The 21345-nt window shown below is 45.6% G+C and overlaps 1 protein-coding gene across 5 annotated transcripts; it reads left to right on the top strand.

Moving 5' to 3' along the window:
- Window positions 1–660: 660 nt before the first annotated feature.
- Window positions 661–19772, top strand: PLA1A (phospholipase A1 member A). 5 transcript variants are annotated; one of them, XM_075106998.1, is made up of 12 exons: window positions 662–806; window positions 3177–3378; window positions 4699–4876; window positions 6338–6446; window positions 8255–8350; window positions 9651–9752; window positions 10617–10706; window positions 11601–11768; window positions 12803–12892; window positions 13353–13461; window positions 16980–17144; window positions 19337–19772. In XM_075106998.1, the coding sequence occupies exons 1-12, from the start codon at window positions 734–736 to the stop codon at window positions 19419–19421; spliced, it is 1467 nt and encodes a 488-aa protein (XP_074963099.1). In that variant the 5' UTR covers window positions 662–733; the 3' UTR covers window positions 19422–19772. The 5 variants fall into 5 exon arrangements, with proteins under 5 accessions (XP_074963126.1, XP_074963109.1, XP_074963099.1 ...); XM_075107025.1 differs by lacking the exon at window positions 11601–11768 and having other exon boundaries at window positions 661–806; XM_075107008.1 differs by lacking the exon at window positions 10617–10706 and having other exon boundaries at window positions 661–806.
- The last annotated feature ends 1573 nt before the right edge of the window (window positions 19773–21345 follow it).

A 21345-nucleotide genomic window follows, 5' to 3' on the forward strand; every position in this document is an offset into this window, starting at 1 on the left:
ACACCAAAGCAGTAAAGTTTTTTATTCAAAGATCTGTTTGAACTATTTGCATGCTCATGATGTTGGTGCATTACTGAGGTCATCCTTTTATTTCCTGTAGTATCTGAAATGCAGTCCCCAAAGGAAGAGTGTCCCTGCCCTAAGAAATGTACAGTCTGAGCGTATCACAGCAATATGGCCACTGTATGGCCACTACATTTTTAGCCAGTCTTTCCCCTCAGTTTCAGAAGCAATCTGTTCTTTTGCCAGTTACAGGAATCTGACCAAAAGTAGAAACACAGGAAAGAGACAGCAATGCAATAGGAAAATGCACAGATACGAGGCTAGCGTGAATCTTGCTGGCATGGACTTACTGTGAAGTCTTGTCACAAATCAGTGTCCCCAGTCAGAATTTGGCAGAGAGGTCTAGGTGGCAAGGATAAAGCACTGTAACTCTGTCGCTTGCTGGGACTGGTTTCACTAGGTGATTTCTGAAGTGAGAAGCTTGCCTTGAGGAAAGGGAAGTAGGGAGGAAATGGGTGTCAGCCTCTTTTTTAACCAAAAAGTCAGTGAAGATTTCTGCTGACACAGACTTTGGCTAATGGTCAAGTAAGAGCAGAGGTGATTGCCCCTACCCTTTTTTCCCAAAAGAGCACAGGCTGGCTGATCATTAACAGACTCAAACTGATTGAGCAGCCCACCACAGCTGTTTTTCCCTGTGCAATCCCTGTACCTGTAGTGGACTAAGAGGAAGATGGTGGAGGATCTGAAGAGAAAGCTACTCATTGTCCTTGCTGTCCTCTTGCTGCTCAGCTCAGCACAAGCAGGTAAGAAAAACCTGAGTGCCTGGCAAGGGATTGAAGGTTTTCATAGAAGGATCTGAATTCAATTCTCCCTAAACAACCCATGTGTCAAAAGGTCCTTGCTATAATCCAGTTAGGTGCCAGGAGAAAGGGCAGTGCAAGAATGGTCCTTTCTTCTCCCATGCTTTGATCAATCAGTCTCAGTGATTTAATTTCGCTAACCTGATTTAAAAGAATGATCTGGGTTTACCCTGAAGTGTAAGGAAGCAGAAAAGAGATCACTTGACCTCTGGCACTGGCATCTCCTGCTTTGAAAGCTTAGCAAGTGTAACCTGCAGTAGCTGAGAGAAAATAAACAGATGCCACGCTTCTGTTTCTTTCTTTAATTGTACTGTCAATGAAACTGCTTTTCTGACCAGCACTACTGTCCCACATCACCTGGAGCTTCACAGCAATGCACCTTCTGCCTGACTTTTACTCACGATCCCCCTCATCTTATGTTATTTTTACATGGACTGTGCTTGTACTGAACCTGCCCTTGCTAGTTAAGCTGTGTCATAAGCTCCGGTTTTTCCAGACTGTTCTCAAAGAACATCTCTTTACTAAAAGAGCGGTCAGGCATTGGAACAGGCTGCCCAGAGAGGTGGTGGAGTCACCATCCCTGGAGGTGTTCAAAAAACTTGTCGATGTGGCACTTCAGGGCACAATTTAGGAGACGTGGTAGTGTTGGGTTGATGGTTGGACTTGATGATCCTAGAGATCTTTTCCAACCTTAATGATTCTATGATTCCATGATCCTATGATTCTTTCTCTCTTGCCTTCAGTACACAGAAAGACCAAAATAAAGACCAGTAAGGGATAGTCACATCCCATAAGGGGGAATCTCAATGTTGAATCTCACTTCTTTGTGCTGACCCTTAGGCCATGTTCTGCCTAGCTACTGTGAAGTATCTTCTAAGGGAACAGCGAGCAGTTAGGAAGCTGGTTGCTGATTTTTAAATTTTTAAATTTTTGTTTATTGTACATGCAAATTCAAGGCTGTTTCACTTTCTCCAGTCAGGAAAGAGAAGGTGCATGCGTTCTCACTACAGCAGGATGCAACTATGCCAGTTCATAAAGTAACATTTTTTAGGTCAGAAGAGATCATTTAATCAATTATTTGTCTTTCTGCACATCTCAGGTTAATAAATTTCACCTTCAGTCCTTCAGTAAATCTAACAATTTACCTTCAACAGGCCTTCCAAAATAGCAGCTAGTCCTCTGAAATGACAAAAGGTGGAGGATACAGATCTTTTGTGGATAGCCTAGCTAAACATACTGCTAGCCATTATACTGTTGAACTTCTGTGCTTGCTTGCTAGCCTAAATTTGCTCAGTTTTTTACTAGCTGTGAGTTGAGATTTTTTTTTTCCCATCTAGATCAAAGTGCCTTCCAGTAGCTGCCTTTCCCTTCCCATAAAGCATTTTCATCCAGTAAATCATCGAATCAGAGAATCATTTAGATTGGAAAAGACCCTTAAGGTCATCAAGTCCAACAATTAACCGAGCACTGCCAAGTCCACCACTAAACCACATCCCTAAGCGCCACATCCACACGTCTTTTAAATACCCCCAGGGACGGTGATTCTTCCACCTCCCTGGGCAGCCTGTTCCAATGCTCGACAACCCTTTCAGTGAATAAATTTTTCCTAATATCCATTCTAAACCTCCCCTGGCACAACTTGAGGCCATTTTATCTTATCCTGTCACTTGTTACCTGGGAGAAGACACCAACACCCACCTCGCTACAACCTCCTTTGAGGTAGTTGTAGAGAGCGATAAGGTCTCCCCTCAGCTTCCTTTGCTCCAGACTGAATCAATCAGGAAATTATCATTGACACATTTTGTCATCAGCATTCTCATATTTATTTCTGGATTTTTGATACAATTGTCAATTAGACTTATATCTTCTACTAAGCCTTCCAGAATTTGAACAGAGATATCCCCATCCCTTGGTGACTACCTGGTGGCAACCATTTTTTTTAAGATCTAATAGCCAGCTCATAAATATACTTAGCAGCTGGCACGTGTGGCCAATTTGGAAAAAAAAAAAACAACAAAAAACAACAGAATGTCATTCACATCTCAGTAAAACAACTCTCAGAAGTCAAGGCTACCATGACATCCACAGTTATCTTCCGCAGCAGTGCTGGAATTCCATCAAAGGGCAGAAGCAACTTTATCAGACAGATAAAGTTTACAGAATAGGCTGGTTTTAATTTATGTTCTATTCTTTTAATCCTTATCAATAGGAGCAAGATTGCTACCTTCATTTGCCTAATTAATTAGAATGAGCTTTTTCCTTTCCGTTGCACAGACGCAGACTGAGTATGCTCTTCACTCCCTCTCATTGCAGGGGGTACAGACAGACTCGCAGGGCATCACTGCACTGACTTCCAGACAGCAAATCTCCTTCTGGGCAGTAAACTTAAGGTCCAGTTTCTTCTATTCACCTCCTCAAGCCCCAGCTGTGGCGAGCTGATCTTAGCTAATGACGGCATCAAGAACTCCAGCTTCAACAGCAGCCTGGAAACCAAGATCATAATCCACGGCTTCCGGTGAGAGAAAGAAGAGCACTGTGACTAAGTTTTTACTGGTAAATTAAACACTGCTGGGGCAATTCCAAGCACTGGGTGGGGCTGGCACAGAAACCCGCTGCTCTTGTGACCTTCTTAGTCTCCCCAGCAGAACAGCTGCATGCAAAACACCTGCTAAGAACAGAGTCTGGAGTGCTCAGCCCCAAACCAGACCCGGGAATTGTCTGGGAGACTGTTGGTGGGCCAGAGGCATGGAAAATGCTGCTGACAACCCTCATTACACCACCACTTGCACTCTTTGTGATCAGCTGCCTATTTTGTATGCGTTTCACATTTTTTTGAGCCTAAAAAAGGTTAGGAAATTATAAGATATCTTTCTTTCTTTCCTTCTTTGTTTCTTTTGCTCGTTCTCTCACTCTCTCCTCCTTTACACCTTTTCTTTTCCTTATTTCAACCTTTTTATTTAAGAACTCTTTTCTTCAAGATTTTTGTCCCTTTAAATGGTCTCCTTGGAGCTTGTGTCCTGATTTATCAACAGCCTGGAATAGCCAGCCATTTAGAAGCCCTGCCAGGCACATCAAACTTCTATTCTTGAAATTGTAGGAATTGAGCCAGGGTTTTTTCACCATTTTCACCAGGTTTTGTCACCATTCTGCAAGCTTATTTTACTGTGCCATTTTTCAGTTAGGCGTGACTGTATAACTTTATTTGTTTTGACCTGCAAAAGCTTGAATGGAAAGTGCATAGAAGACCACGATGAAACCACAGAAGATGTTGCAGGGTCTTTGCAGAAAACCAGTTGTTGCCCTTATGGGACATAGCACACCCTCCACCAGGTGGTATATGGGGAAGTGGGTAGGACAGAGCCTCCTCATTTTTCCTTGAACTCTTGGGAATAGAATTTCTTTTTTAATCGTCTGCAGATGAGGAAATGTAGGAGTGAAAGTCCAGGTGATCTGACCAAGGACTTCCTGCCACTTGGTAGCAGAGCAGAATCCAGGTGTCCCTGGTCAGCTCACTTAATCCACATGGGCTCTGTGGTGGCTAACTGAAGCACCACAGCAAGACTGAGATCTCATCCTGAGCTCTGCAAATGTTATCTCATTAAAATTATCTTCATTAAAATAGCTAGTTCCCTTCTGAATCATCCTGTTCTTGAAAGTGTTGTTACACCACCACAAAGAATTGCCAGGTGTGCGCGTCTGGCACCAGAAAAAACTTTCAGCAACTGTCTGACAGCCTCCTCTGAGACATGTGAAGCACCAGTACCAGTGAACAGCATATCGGCACATGCCCTGCTTTGGAAGACACCTAACATACTTGTTTCTGATGACTCCACAGGGCTTTGGGTACCAAACCTTCCTGGGTTGATGGGCTTGTCCATGCCATACTGCACACAACCCAGGTGAACGTGATTGCAGTAGACTGGGTTTATGGGTCTACAGGAGCTTATCCCTCCGCAGTGGAAAATGTCACACAGCTGGCCCTCTCCATCTCACAATTCATCAGCAAGCTCCTGGTAAGCTACCATGCATTTCCAGTTGGGGGGAGCATGGCCAGAGGACATTATTCATACAAACAATCCAGAGAACTGCTCCAAACCTGCTGTCTGCAGGAGCTGGACAAGCAGGCTCTTTATTCCAGAGTAAGTGCTGTGTAGCACTAGAGAGAGGTTTTTTTTCCCCTTTTTCTCAGTCAAGGCTTGGGCATGCCACTGTTTTTCTTCTTTCTCTTTTTGCATTTTGACATTTTCTGGAAAACCATCCCAGTTGTCAGCTGCATCTCCAGCCCTGGGTTTTCTCAGATTTGTGCTTCACTGGACAGTCTTCTTCTGCCCAGAATTTTGTCCAGGGAGCTGGAGGGGGTGGGATCTGAGGTTATTTTATATTTGCTTTGAACTTCAGATAGACTTCTCGGTAGCTGGAAATTCCCCAGATGCGTCCCAGTTAGTTCATGTACAGCACAGCTGAATACTTATGCAGTGAGGGTGATAAAGCTTTGTGTTAACCAGCTACATGTAAGACCTTCATTTGCACTGCAGACCCAGGCTGCACAGCATGGGAGTTTCTGCGTACGCACCAAGTTGTGTGCAGTCACACATTTCTATCCAGATATACGGCAACCTTTGGAGCTACTGTGGGGATGGGGAATGGGGTAGAAGGAGAGAGGACTGTCACCCCTCATTATTGATTACATCATACAGTGAACAAATGACTGAGCTGGACAGTCTCCCCACCACTCATTCCATGTCTGTGCTGAGCTCTAGTCCAGCTATTCAAGGGCTTTTTCTGTCCAGATTCTCCTGCAACACTACACCACAGAAGACTATATTCTCTTCTCATAAGCCTCGATACTGCTTGAGGGTATGGCCTCATACATTTCAAAGTCAGGATTTTTCATCTTGCCCCCATACTCTCATGCACCATATGCTCTCCCATTGTATGGTACTGCATCATGCAGTTCAGCCTGCAGGCAGCCAAACTCCTGTGGATGAGGTCATCTCACATCAGGTCTAAGTAGTTGTGCTTTACCTGGCAGTTCAGCCCATGGATAAATCCTTGATCTCTGAAAATATAATCTTAAAATACTAAACAGGATATTGGTACAATGATGGTATAAAAGTAAAACAACAAAAAAAAACTCCTCTGGTTTGCTGAGAAAAAGATTATTCACATGGTGGACATGGGTCACTCAGCTGAGAGAGGGAAATGCAGTCCGAAACAAGCTGTGGAAAGAGAGTTATGGACAGGAGCATCTGACCAACCTGGTTAGGGTTGAGTTTGCATCTGAGGACCTGAAGAAAGATTCTGCAAAACAGAAAGGGCAATAAGCATCATTCCCACATCTATTTAGTTCTCCCCCATACACCTCAAAAACAATCCTATATTAGAAGAGTTACAGCAATGCTGTGTGGGCTGGGACAGGGTATTTTACCTTTCTGCTACAGAAACATTAATTTTTTATTCTCATCAATCTGCAGGCCCTGGGAGTTTCAGGAACATCCATCCACATCATTGGGGTAAGCCTTGGTGCACATGTCGGGGGCCTGGTGGGGCACTTCCATGGCGGTCAGCTGGGACGGATAACAGGTATCATAAAACTGAGTCTTCGGTCCTCATCTGCTCTTCAAGGAAGAGAATGAAAGAGCAAGGAAGGGGAGTCATCCATAGTGGTCTTTTAATTGTATAAGGGCTCATTAGATCCAAGCTTATGGGCTTCTTCCTAGCTTCAGAAGAGCCTGACAATGCATTGACAGCCATCAGTCCCCTCCATGCTGCAAAAAGAATGCCTGTGGTTGCAAAAGGGTCCTTCTGACTCTATTCCACTCTTCCAACTGGCGCCATCTTGAAAGACCATGAGGCCTCATGACTAATGAAAACCCACACCACCTATATGCTTTGCCTCCACTTTATAGTATATCTCTGTGGTTCTTAAAATTAAATCTCACAATGCATGTCGTTATGGGGAAGCAGCAAGAGAGAGCTGCTCTGAAGCAAAATGTGAGCTGAGATCCAAGGGGAAAACAAAGTAGGCAGGGGCACTGGCCTCACTGACAAGGGACACAGTCCTACTGTATCTAAGCAAGAAGAGCAGAGCAGGTCCAGTGACAGGAACCAGGGTCATCCACAGTCCAATGATCACCAGGCAAGTCTGTAGTGATAAGGCAAGCCCAAGGTTGAGCCAGGAAGTGAAGTCAGCAAGAAACAGGGCTGGGCATGGCATCTCTACAACACAGCTCAGGCAAAGACTGAAGGCAAGAGCCTGAGCCAATGTTGGGAGGCCCCAGATCAGGCTTCTTGCTGTTCTCTCCCACAAGTCAGCTGTTTTCACAGTAGGCGTCCCAGCTGTATCAAGTCAGAGCTGACCTTAAAGGCAGAGAGCCAGGCTCCTGGGTGTGAGAATTACAGAGAAAGACAGTTAGAGGCATTTAGAGCTTTTTGGTCTTGTCAGCTTTAGGTATGGAGCGTGAATAGGATCACAGAATGATTTAGGTAAGAAGGGACCTTGGAAGGTCTCTAGTCCACCCCTGCCCCACTCAAAGCAGGGCTGCCTTCTAAGTCAGATCAGGTTGTCGAGGGTCTTGTCAAGTTCTGGCAATCCCCAGGGATGGAGATTGACTTTGATAGGAGGGAAACTGCTACCAAGAAGGAACAGACATAAAGGCTCCAACAGAGTGACCACTGCTCTCAGTCTGCCTCAGCCCATGCTGGTCTGTCTCACAGAGGTATCCTCAAGGAGGGTCTCACTGCACACTCAGCAGGGCAGTCCAGAGAAATGTTGGTTCAACCTACACAGGTCACAGATACCCACACTGCATGAAATACAGGCATTTCTTAACAGGAGCTGAGTTTCATGCTGGGCCCTTTTTTTAAGCTGTGAATCAAAGTTTACATTAGGAGGGACATGGAGTAACTGCTCTCCTGCACCAGGATTTTAAGATCATCAACACTTCAGATGAGCAGAAGCAGACACATTTCCAGGAAACCATGGTGATTAACTTCAGAGACTCTTCCCCTTTATGTTTTCTACAGGTAATAAAAGTTCTGTAGGTTTATTTATTCCATTAATTTTTAACTCTGCTAGAAGACAACCCTTTTTCCACACTCCTGACTGCCTTATGATTTCATAGGCACACTGGGCATTGCAAGTTCCAGTTCAGATTTAGGAGCCTGAAGATGGGTGGAATTAGACCCAAGATACTGCTGATCTCATCTCCTGCCTCCTCACACACATGCATACACACACAGAGAAATGTGATCCCAGAGCTATAATTCTCTGAAGTGTTTTCAGTCACATAAAAGGAGCTGTGAGGCAAAACCAGAGCGAGTGTTGGAGACAAAAGCAGAGACTTCGTTTTTGTGAAGAGAGTTTCTTTACCCCATGCCTGTTCCTGCAGATATCTCCCTGTGCAGGAAAGCAAATGGTTCAGGAACTGGAATGAACAGCCCTTTTCCAAAACTGCTGAAGAGCAATTGTTTCAATACTTGCAGAGGTAATGAAAAAGCCTGAAGGAATTCAGTTGCATACAGTATAGCTTCAGTGAGTGGCTTTTCTTAGCTGCTGAGGACGTACATCTCAACAGAGTGTATGCAGCTTGTGCCTGGAGGAGGTAGGCATAGAGAATAGAGGATAGAAATGTGCTTGCCTCAGAGCTGTGCTAGAATTTACTGCTGCTCATATTAGGTGTTTCTCTCTCCTCAGAAGAACTTTAAGCTATACTGAGTAAAACTTTTCAGTATCTCCTACAACCTTTAACTAAAACTGGTCTGTAGAAGTGGGTGGGGAATCTCTCGGCTTTTTTTATGTCTAGATTAAAGAACACGGAAGAAAAATTAAAGCAGTAAATTCTTCTGACCATTTGCCCTATTATTAGCTTTTATTTATATAAAGAATAGGAAGGATTTTTTTTTCTCCCTTTTCCCTTTTCCTCCTTCCCTCTCCCCTCACAGACACATCCGTTTGTATATTGTTGATATTGCCTTCTCCATAAACAATTAATGGGACTGGCTCCAGGGCAGTGAAACTGGCCAGCTCTGAGGCAAAGTGGCATGTGGAGCAGAGCTGCTTCTTAAACTATTGTTGCTTTCAGAGTGAAAAAAAAACTTGTGAGATTACTTCTCTACAAAAAGTGAACATGATAAACCTCAGCCAGAACAACAACAAAAAAGATTTTAATCTGTTCCTTGGTATTGCCAAGGATAATTTTCTGTATTTCTTTGGCTCCTCACAAATTGTTCCAGGACCAAGTTTTAGGCAAAAAATGTAGATGGCTGCTTAAGGACTCAATTTTACTTGTGGGGAGAGGGATTAGAAGCCTCTTTGCTTTAAGGATGTTTGATAGTATCAAATGTTTGTAATGCTTGTATTGGTTAATGCCTGGGATGCTGAATTCATCAGCTGAATGATGATCTTCAGTGACGTTTCTCAGACTAGTGTTAATACAGATGACAGTACAATTAGGGAAGGTGTTAAGAGTTTGATTCTCTTTCACCAAAAATTAAAAAGACACTCCACACCTGCTCTGTCAGAAGTATTTGAAACTCAGCCATGGCTTTACAGCCTAGAAACCTGAGACACAAAACTGCTAAAAGGGAGCAGAACAGTGGAGTACAAGGTAAGGAACCTGTAGTGAAAGAGTGCTCCATTCTGGAACATAATCAGTGCGACCTGGGAATAACTTATCACTTCTGCCTAGCAAAATTTTTAAAGTTTTGGATAAAATAACTGGTCCAGAAATAAGAAAGAGAGGGGCTGAAGAGCACTTGATGTTGAGGCATTTGATTTTATTACAGGCCTGGATCCCGCAGGCCCTAAGTACACCAGAGCCAGCCCTGAGGAACGCCTGGATCCTGGGGATGCCCTCTTCGTGGAAGCTATTCATACTGATGCTGACAGTAAGCTGGCTTCCATCTTTTTTGGCCCATGCTTTTGTTTCTTCTGCTGTAATTATTGCTAAGGACTCTGTAGATCATTGACCCTTTTCTTCCAGATTACCATGAAATCAGGTTCACTCTGAGGAAGTTTCTTGTTTTCATAGGCTCTAATGGTTAATTCATTGGCTGGTATCCATACTGCAGAGCACTTCAAGCAACAGACAGGTGGAGATTGGGTAGAGGGCAATCTTCCAGAAAATCTTTCTTCCTTAACCCTTGCTACAGCAGAGTGAATTTATGCAGAACCAGCTCAGCATGGCTTTTACCGCCTGGAAGGAATTTATGTCTATTCTCACTTTGCTTTTTCCCACCTGAGTTAAGAAAGGTGCCACTGCCAGTGCCAATAGAAAGTAACAGAGTGAAACCAACAGCTGGTGCAACGACAGAGTTACTTTTCTAAAGCACTTAGGATCTATGTAGGCAGAACATGTGCTGAAGAATAATGTGGTACCTTTGAGTCACACCTCTTGCCTGGAGATCATGAAAATCTTTACCAACACAACTCTCAATCACATCTCATAATTCCCTATTAAGGTTGTGGTCAGTTTTGTTCTCCTTTACACAGAATCAAGACCCTGAGTCACAGAGGTGGTGATTAAGCCACAGTTCCCAGTCATTTTGATGGCAGGGCGTAGAGCACACTCTGTCCCATGCAGCAAACCTGCACGACACAGGCAGGTAGGAGCAAGAAATATGTTCTTGCTGTCTCCAGGGACCAGCACTACTGGTGTTCAACCAATTATTGGGGCCTGTCATACACCATGTAGGGTAAAACCTGTAGAAGAGCCAAGTGTAAGAATGAAGTGGCATTTCACCTCCTTCCAGATTTCGGGATCCGGATTCCTGTAGGCCACATCGATTATTTTGTCAATGGAGGCAAGGACCAGCCAGGATGCCCCCGATTCATTTCTGCAGGTGAGAACACTGCGTGGCCAAGCAAAGGGATTTCACGGACATTTAGCAGCCTGTGAAAATGCTGTTTGGCAACCAGCTCCTGCTACAGTCAGGACAGATATCAAAGCGAGACATCATGTATTTGTAAAGACATATGGCAGCAGAGATTCATGGCCCACATCTCCTCTCAGCAGTACAACAAGCAGCTGAAATTAAAATCACATACAGGTCAAGAGTCTTGGCAGCACCGCTGTCAAGAGACGTGATTTTGGTGACAATTCTGTATGAGCCAAAACCCTAGCATCAGCAGAGTTTGTATCAACAAAGAAAATTTTTTTTTGCTAGAAAGGCTCTTAGGTACTACTAGAAAAAGCTTCTTTTTGTTTTCATGCTGCCAGCTGTGTCTATACTTAGAAAGACAGCTTGTATGATTACTGCCCTTTCCTTCTAGATAATAGGACTTCACACAGTAAATAGTGTGGATAAATATCCAAATATGTTCCAGATGAGCCAGCTGCACTGAGGGTCAGGTTACAGGGGACACCTATGGGACCTCATTTCCCATAGCTGGGTCCCAGTGCAGATGGGAGTCAAAGCTATTGCATCCCCTTGCAGAGAACTTGGGGCCTTATCAATGGTACACTGATGGAAGCATGGCAGGCCTGTGGTCCCCCTCTTCTGAGGGACTCTGTTAGTCTGGTAGATACACTTCTAACCTCCTGCGTAACTTCTCTTGTAGTGGGGTCTGGGCTGGTAGTCACAGAAATGCTCTGAAAAACATTATTAATGGGAAGGGATCACTGTAGAGTCAGTACGAGTGTTTCTTGACTCTCAGTTCCTGGGGAACATGCAAAAAGACTGAAGCCAACAGAAAGGCTCATGGCTGCTTTTCTCTGGGTTAATTTTTTCTTGCAGGCTATAAGTATCTGATCTGTGATCATATGAGGGCAGTACATCTCTATGTCAGTGCCTTGAAACATTCCTGTCCGATGATGGCGTTCCCCTGTGCAAGTCATCAAGAGTTTTTAAATGGTCATTGCCTGGACTGTGTTGACCCTTTCCTGTTCTCCTGTCCCAGAATAGGTACAGTACCAGCATGAGACCTTCCTGGAGCAGATGACAATGCATTCCTGATGGGTGTCAGTGCAGAGCACAGTACTCAGTTCGGATTTCTCTGAGCAGGATTTGCTATAGATCTCTTTGGGGATAATGAGAAGTTGTTTCGTTTTCAGGCTTATATAGAGAAGTTCTAAAAGCTCATATATTGCCCAAGGTAGAACATGAAAATCTTGAACATTTCTAATGTTTAAACATTTCATAGGGCCCACAAATGAGTTGAAAGGAAGTGTCCAGAATCCCCTCCCTAAAGTATCTTGTTTAGAGAAGCAGCTGGAAATTTTAGCCCAAGCCTAAAGTCCCCTTCTTCTACAAACCACTCACTGTTGCTGTGTCACCTCCTTCTCATAAATTCCTGCCATGATCTCCCAAAGATTAACTCCCTGGGCTGGAAGAAGGTGATAGTTGCCTTTTTTAGGCTTCCAAAACTGGGCTGTGGCACGAGGAGGGGAAGTGTACTCTGGTGCTATTTGCAGTCTTGTTCTGGAGGAATATTAGGAGAGGCCTCTTTTGGTATAGGTGCTCTCAGGTCAGCCACCCTTTCCCTACCTCACCAAGGTACATTGTCAGCTAGTCAGTGGTGCAGGCCTCAAGTTACGGTGCTCTTCTCACTCAATCAGGAAAATCAATTTCCCCGCACTTTGCGTTTGCATTGTCATTTACATCTGCACTAAGTTTCCTGACTTGGCAGTCTTTAGTCTTGCTCATTTTGCACAGGTGCCACGGATGACACAGTTTGTTAGCAGAGGAATGAAACAAAGACACCAAGACATACTCTGATGATTACATGGGGTAGCCAGAATAGTTTTCTGGGGGAACATTAACCTGTCAGACAGACACTACAAACCTGTACTTGCTCTGATTTGCACTAGTATAAAAAAGAGTCTGACCTCGGAGACAGCAGAGTTGGGTGGGGTGAGTGGAGGTGAATCAGGACCAATTATATTTCTGTTCTGGGTTATTCATGGCTTTCCCTGCACTGGCTTTATTTCTCCCTGCAGGCCTGCTGAAGCAGGCAGGAGTCAACATGAGAAAGTTGCCCAAGGAAGTGGAAGTTTATTTAATGACCAGTCCTTCAGCCCCGTTCTGTAGTAAGTAGCAATGAGAAAAAAATTAAGTCAGAAGGGTGTTGACCAAATGAGGCAGATCCCTGGGGAGGCCAGGCAACCCACCATCCCCATCACAATCAGCTGCTGTGTCCCAGATGATCTGACACACACGGCTGAAGAGCAATAACCCTGCACATCTCCCCCATAAAGCCCTTTCCAATGAGTTTATTAGTGTGGGCACAGTCCTGGATTAGACAGCTACATGGCTTCAGGACTGAAGCAAAGGGTAGTGAAAATGCCTGGCTGTTTAGGCTGAACTATGCAGACCTGCCCACTGTGCCTCTCAAACCACACAGACTAGTTTCTTTCTTATGCCTGTTTATGCTAATTTCTTGTTTCTGCTGGTGGGGCTGGGGATGAATGCTAGAGGCCTTCTTTTGGCAGGGGAAGGTCCAATTGATAGTACCTGCCCTCAGTCCCACATACTTTGCCTCTTGCTCAGCCCATCACAGCCTGGTTGAGTTCCACTTGCAGAAGAAAAGAAACAGAGTCACCAGCATTGAGATCGCTTTCTTTAGCAACAGCACCAAGGACACAGTGAAGATCACCATGTGAGTAACAGTACCTGCTTCTGGACTGTTTTATCCCAGCTCTGTGTGTAAGGATGTTTATGCCAATCCAGGAAAAGCACAATAACAGCATATCTCCCTGAGTGCAGTCATGGTGTGATGAACCACAACCTTTCTTCTTGAGTCCCTCTGCTCTCAAGAACTGGTCATCTGCTACCATCACTCAGTAACCCTGGCTAGGTCCACCTCTTCCCTGAGGGCACAAAGCAGTAGGTATAGTCCGGGATCCCCAGATTTGTATACTTTTGTGTTGCTATGCTGGTGCCTTTTCTACACCATACCCTTGCCTGGTGCCAATTCAAACCGCAATCACTGTCAGATAGTTATTAGCTCTACTCTGCCAGACAGAGATGGCTACAGCAAGACCCCATTCACCAGAGCTCCCAGACTGATGGACTTGATGGCTTAGACATTTCTCCTGATGCCCAGTAGGACATCAGTTGCAAAGAGGAGACAAGTGCATCTCTGCACAGTCAGAAATGTGTTCAGTAGCTTGTTGCCACTGCAGTAATGCAGCAAAGCTCTCAGGCTCCCATTGTAGGCAAAAGTCCAGGGGGCAGGGGAACAAGACCACATGTGTAGCAGACAGATCTCTTTTGAAAGCACCACCCTCCTCCAAACCATATCTGAATTAAAGAACCAGACTCAGACTCCTATTCCAGAGCCCTTGCCTCAGGGGGATCTCCCCACCACAGAGAAGTTCCCCAAAAGAAGTTTTCCTCACTTCTTCCTACACCTTCCTGTCCGCTGCTGTGGGCTGAGAACCACAATATAAGCAAGCAGCTAGCACACGCCGCTGGCTGCCTAGGAAGCAGGAAAGCAGTCTGCTAAAGAGCCCCAGCCAGGTCTCCTAGGATCAGAGGTGTGCCAGTGCTGGTTCCCACACAGTCCTTACTGGAAAGCCAAAACATTGTGACCTGAAGCTAATTGTGTTGCTGCTTCAGTCCTGGGCACCAGGAGGTAGAGGTAAGAACCAGGGAAGGGGAAGCCACACTCCAGAGCACTCTCCAGCATGACACCACTGCTTGGTCACAGCTTTGCAGCCAGGCACTGCAATTTGGAGTTTATATTCCAGCCTGGTGGAGCTCAGTCTGTTCAACCTCTCCCCAACTTGGAAGCCCAGTCTGCCTTTTCCAAAGATGCAGGAGGGAGGAAATCATAACACCCAGGTCAAGACAGAACCCTGATCTGTTCAGGAAGACATGCAGCGCTTCCTTTTGCAATGTTGGACACAAGATTTGATAGGTACCCAGCAGGAGGCATGTGAGCACTAGAGAGAAAGGCTGCCTAGGGAAGTGAGGCAGGCAGGCAGGCAATCCTGAGGCTTTGCTGTACCCTCAAGTTTTAATGAGACAGTAGAGTTATGGCAGTGTGACCTATCCAGAGATACCCTACCCTGGGAGAACAGCAGCTGTGTTTCATTTAAGTGCCATCCTAGGAAGCACAAGGCTAAAATGAAAATTTTGCTTCCAGCAATAAACTTACAGATTTGAGAGTATAAAATTGAAGATATCCCTTTTAATTCACACTGTAGCAAAGAAACTTCCCTGTTCTAGGCAAAGCTCAGCCCTCCAGTGCAGACAAGCTCAGAATGTCAAACGGGCATCTGAACATAGATTCTTACATTGCAGTTCAGACACTGATAGATCACTGACTTATTTCAGGTGATCTGATATGCATGTCATCCTGTAGTTCCCCAGAAGCGTACAGGGACTTGGGAGTGTTCAGACAGTCTCATACCTTCAGCAAGTGACTCACACAGTTGTGTCTTACCTCACATTCTCTTGTCCCTTCTCCTCCCCCGAACACAAATTCCAATCTGACTCCTGAGGATACCATTACCCCACACGTTGCTTAGCGTGCCCAAGATACATGTCCCCAAGCCCTATAGCTGCCATGGGGCTGACAGAGCAAGGAGCTTGTTACAGAGCGCACTTCCCAGCTGCATTGCCATTGCTTACACATCGCATGACATCATTCCCCATATACAAGAAAACATACTTCTGAAGCCAGCCATCCAAAGGTTGTGTGGGGTTGGACCAAATGTCAGTCCCTGGAGTGACTTTCTTCGGCCTGCTTAAACTTATTGTGTTCCTCTGTCCTAGGACGGGGCTGGATCCTGCCCTTGGACGATATGCAGTAGACAGATGGCCTCCCCTCTCTTTTCCATTTACCATCCATTATTCACCTTTATAGTCACAATTTCATGATGCTTCCTATTTTTGGCAGCTTCAAGCCAGACACAGACATAGACTCACAAAACCTCCAACATCTACCACTGCAGTTTAAGGGAGATACTGGATATACTGGTTTGGGTTGGCCACTGTGGCCTCAGAGGATGCTGAGTGCAGCTGTAAGCGTGCTCCTGGGAGCAACTTCGGTTAGCAGAATTGTAGGCTCTTCCTAACCCTTTTGTCACCTCTTCCCTTTCCCTAACATCATGTTTCTGATCAGGCAGTTACCCAGGTGCTTCTGTGATTGCGCTGAGTCAGCTTCACCCATATTCTTCATAAGCACAAGGAAATCTATGATCTCTTGCTCTTAGAGGTGCCACATAGATCAAGCATAAGGAGGCCCATTGAATGGACTCCACAGAAGGGAGGTGGCCCACCTATGTAAATTGGCTGGGCAGCACCCCTTCTTAACACACAACCAACTGAGCTCTGATCATTGGCTGGTTACCCAACCTCTGGCATTTCTCAGTTCATGTTACCTGGGTAAGAGCACAGGGACAGAGAGAGGTCCCTCTATCCAAGCATCCCACCTTCAGCATGGTCAGAAGCAAATCCCTAGAGAAGAGTATAAAAAAAGGCAGTATAAACATGTAGCAATACTTCCCCCAGATAGTTTCCCAGTGTCTGACTCATTAAATCTCAGGGACTTTCAGAGCCAAAGATGAGATCTTTGTCCTTATTAGCTCCCAATGCTTTTGTCTTCCACAAACTTGTCCAGTCCCCCTCCCATGACTTGTACAGTCATGTAAACTTTCTAGACCCACAACATCCCACAGCAATGGTTTTAACAGCTTAAAATGAATGGTACTCTGTGCAGTGTGCAATCTTTTTTGAGCGTACCACCTGTTAGCTTGCTTTGATGATCCCTAGTTTCTGCACTGGAAGAAATGGTGAACAACCAATCCCTACCCGTGCCATTCATGATTTCATAGATGTTGACCTTATCTACCACTTACCTCTCTGTAATCTGGGCAGTGTTTCAATCTATATGCAACAGCAAGCAGAGTTGTTGTAATTGTGTGATGGAAGGAAGGATATTTATACAGAAATTTTCCTGACTTTAGAGATAAAACATGGAGAGACAGCCAATAAGACTCTCATGCAATGCTCATCTGTTTTGACAGATGAGTCTTCTCCCTCCGTTTTAGTAAGTGAGAGCTCCACAACAAGACCTCGGTTCCTCTAATGGTTCAACACATCGGCATATGGCCTGCATCTGCAGGTTGATTGAACGTTCTCCTTCATGTCTTTCATCTTGCCTTGCAGACCTAAGCAGCAGGAGATGGGCAAACGGCTGCTGGCCCATAGAGTTCCCCTCTGCCAGATAAACAGTGTGACACTGAAGTATCTCTCCAAGAATCATTTTTGGAAGAAGGATGAGTCATTCATTGTCGGCAAGTTCTGTGCAGCCCCGCTGCCTCTTGATAGCAAGTAAGTCGCAGGAATATCTTACAGGAATCCACTGAGCCTGTGGATCCAGGCTGTGGTTTGAAACGATGCACTGTCATGCACCGTTCCCAGATTGTTATCCGCAGCGAGACAGATTCTGTCTGTTAACGTGCTTCACTGATGAGACGCCAGGTGGCTAACATACAGAACAATTTTATTAAGTTTTCCACTGTGCTTAAGCAAGTCACTTTAGCCTATATAGTAAGCCCAATACATAATGACACAGAAATTGGTAGAGCAAGATACATGTAACTGGGGGAAGGGGAATACAACCTGTTCGGTGTTCCAGTAGTCCACAGCAAGGTCAAAGGCGGTGGGGGTCTCAGACCAGCTGAGAGGGAGCTCCACCAAGTTACTCCCATGCTCCGATTTTATAGCTGGTGTGAAGCCCCTAGTCCCCACATAACTTTGTGCCCGGAATCTTAATCACCGCAGCACACCTTGCTACGACTCTTGGAGCTGAAGAGGGGCTGTTTGGGTAGGTAAATGTGGGGCAAGGAGGGAGGAAAGCCTCATGGTTTAGTGAAACTGTTCACACTTCTATAATTTAAAGGAACCACACAACTAAACCCTCAACCATGAGTTGTGCTTGTGATTAGCATTACTTGCAAGTGGTTGACAGCTCCTTGATTTGGTTTAAATACTTCCCCCAGGGTGTTCTGTTAGAAACTGTCCAGTCTGTTGACATACGTTTACACCTAATTTTCTGGCAGCCAATAAGCAGTGTAGGGAGTGGCAGAGGCATGTTATTGGAGTCTGCACAGCTGGGGCCGTGGGCTAAGCAAGGGCCCAGGTCTTCACTAGTTCTGCCCTTCACTTCAGCCTCATCGTTGCGTTCCCTCTTCAGCAGATCCCTGACATTAGTCTGGTCCCAGGGTCAGGACCCCACACTCTCCCATTTAGATAAATATGTAAAGAGGTCTCTCTTATCCTCTCTGTGTCCCTATGTAAATAATTTTCTACCTGTTAGAGAGAAAATCTTCCAAGGTAGTTTTCTAGGAGTTTTGTATGATTCTTTCCCCAGGATAAAGGTATTGTGCCATGGAAGGAAAATGGCTGCAACTCACGTCACCTTGAAGATGCTTAAGGCACAAACCATTGCAAAAGCTTGTACTAACTACATATTGTTCCTTTTTTCCTTGCTTGCTCTCTCCATCTTCCCCATCTACAATGGGCCCCCATTTGAAATATGAGAGATGCACATTTTTCAGGATGAGACAACAGAAGACCAGTAATTCATTTCTGCTTCTTATACTGCACAGGTTTATAAAGCACTAAGGCGAAAGACAACCATTTTTGCATTTCCTGGGCTGGGCATTGTAGAGTATATGCCTTTGGCCATAATTACCTTATCCAGAGTAGAAGCAGCCAAGCCCTTCTCATCCTGGGAGAGATAACAGTCTTCTCCGTAATACATTATTCTTGCCAGGAGTTTTGCAGATCCAGGGTTATTGCAGGCTGGGAGAAATAGCTTTGACTATAGGGACACCTTAAACACTGTCCACATTGTTTCTGAGTTGACTCTTATGCTGGCTCCAGGCTGAAGCAAGCTAGTGGGTACTCCAAAGCAGGGAAAACCATAAGAGAAGGGAGTCTGGGCTCCCATTCAAATTCTGTTCTGATGGGCAGTAAGGAGACTCAAGCACAAGGCAGTAAAAATATATATAGTAGACCCAGATGGGGGGAGGGGAGGAAGAGGCGTTCCTGTGTAAATACCAGGCACACCCTTAAGCGTAAGGGGTATTCCTTAGTAGCGTAATTTGCAGAGTAAAGCACTCCAAAGTTGTGATGGACGTGCAGAAACATGCCTTTTTATCACTGATGAATGGGACAGCATGCCACACTGCCTTAAGGGTGCACTACCCTGCACCCCTGGAAGCACTGGACTTGGCTGTGGTTCAGATAGGGAGCTGTAGAGTTGCACAGCTATGCTTTTGTCACTAAACTGGGAGCACTCAGAGCAACAATAGTATTGCTAGGAGGTGGTAGAAAAGTGAGGACACGATCCCATACACACCCCTCCAGCCAATTCATCCCAGCCAGGGCACAGCACCCTGTTTATCACATCCTTGCAAAGCAGCACAAGGTCCACCTGCAGCTTACTTGCCTCTGTGTTAGGACAGCAACCTCTGCCTGTTAATGCACAGCCTGACTTCCCTGTGCTCTTCTTGCAGCAGGACAATGTCATGCCTGCCCTGGAACCTCACCCTCCCCACCAACATGGACATCTCCTACGAGCTGCCCATTGCTTGTGCCTAGCACTGGCTTCGGAGCATGCAGGCGTACCCAAAACTGGAAAGGCGCTCCAAACCTATTGCTGCTCACTGCTCACACATACTTTCACCACAAAACTGGATGGGTTTTTTTACTTCCCGCATTAGGGACAGGATGCCAAGGAAAAGAACGGTGCAGCAGATTGGTTACACCAGTTCAAAGACTTGCACCTTAGGTATACTGTACCCGGCTCTGCAAGTGAGACGGGCAAGTCATTTAAGCTCAAGGTTCGGAGCTGTATGAAAGAAGATGATGATATCACTCTTCCTACAACAGAAGTATTGGGACGATTAATTTGTATTTTATATCAAAGTGCCCTGAGAATTTCTTATTAAAGATGAGAAGTATTATTTTTCTTCATCGGGGAAAACCATGTGGTCAGGTTCGGGACAGGAAGGAGTCATTCTTGGCCAATGCTCCAATGGGAAGCTCACTCGTATCTACAAGACACTTTCAGAGTGAGACCCCATTGATTTCATGTTAGTGCTCCTGCTCAATAATTAATCTCCTTCCTGTGACAGGCCTGGAGCAGCTCTTCTGGCTGTTGGCTTGTTCTCTTTGAAGGTCACATGAAACAGACACCAGGAGCACAGAAGTGCTCTTGCATCCAATTTTGCATTGCTTTGAACAACAGCCCAGGACAGAAGGTAATAGGAGCAGAATGGAGCATCATAGCTACAGGGCCACCTAACACAGATTAGTCCCAGGAACTCAGCACAGCCTTTCAGACGTGGAAAAGTAGCTGAGATTTGGAAAGAATTGGTGCAAGATTACAATATGAGACACACATACACAGAAACAGCCCTCACCCATCCACACTTTTTCCACCATCTTGCTGTATATGCAGATTAAAGAGGAGTAAGTCTTACATCACTTCTGGCAACAAACCACACCTTCTGTAGATCATTTTCTGTGGTTCCCTGGACTGACTTCACTGGATGATAGAAAAGTGCACCAGGAACACTGTGGTCAAGAGAGGGGCACACTAAAGACACATCTGCTGTGATGAAGCCTCAGTCATTTGGCATGAGCTGTCACTACTGCTCCACTAGACACTGTCACTGCAGAGTTAGCGTCTGCTTTCAGCTCACGTCCAAGCTTTTGGTCCCTGCCATGTGGCTGTTTGGAAAGCCGGCTAACAAACACCTTCTCCAGCATACACTCAGCAGAGGATTAGAGCTGGGCTCTGACAACCTGACAGAGATCCAGGTTAGTTGGTGCCATGATTGAAGGGTTTCCAGGGAGCTTCTTCTTGAAGACTGGAGTATAACCTCAGCAGGCACCTGCGAAGGGCAGTGTGTAATTCAGCCCAAGCCAGTCCACTGCTTCAAGGAGGTGTATAAAACACCACAACGGACTCAGTTTCATTGTGCATTTCGGTTCCTTTGCAGAAGGGGGTCCAGCAGCTCTCGTGTTAATTTGCTGGAGACATTTCCTAGCTGTGAAGGGCAATGGGGTCAGGCTGAAGCAAGAATACAGCAACAGAGCATGGTGACAACCATTGGCAGAATGATCCTCAGGCCTGGGGCAGCCCCATTCCCCTGCCCTGGGGTGACAGTAAAGGCAAGCAGAACAAAGAGTGTTGTACACCATGGATCCCACTTACTCGCCACTTAAGAAGCCTCCCAGACCTCAGGAAGAGTGCCAGATCCTAGGGTGTGGATCTCGCCCAGCAAAGACTTGCAAGACACTCTAAACCGGTCTCTGGGCCATAGGCCCTGTGTGAGCATCACAAGGGAGGTAGGGCTGCCTCCACCAGCCGAGGCTGACACAGAGCCAGCCCTACATGAAGGATGGCTGTGCCGCTGCGTGTCTGTGCCAAGAGGTACTGAAGAACACCCTGCCCTGTGCGTGGTGATGGAGGGATTGATGTTCCTTGCTCCGCCCCTGGATATCTGCCCTGGAGACA

Source organism: Phalacrocorax aristotelis, chromosome 1 (genome assembly GCF_949628215.1).
Source record: "Phalacrocorax aristotelis chromosome 1, bGulAri2.1, whole genome shotgun sequence".
Classification (NCBI taxonomy): Eukaryota; Metazoa; Chordata; class Aves; order Suliformes; family Phalacrocoracidae; genus Phalacrocorax; species Phalacrocorax aristotelis.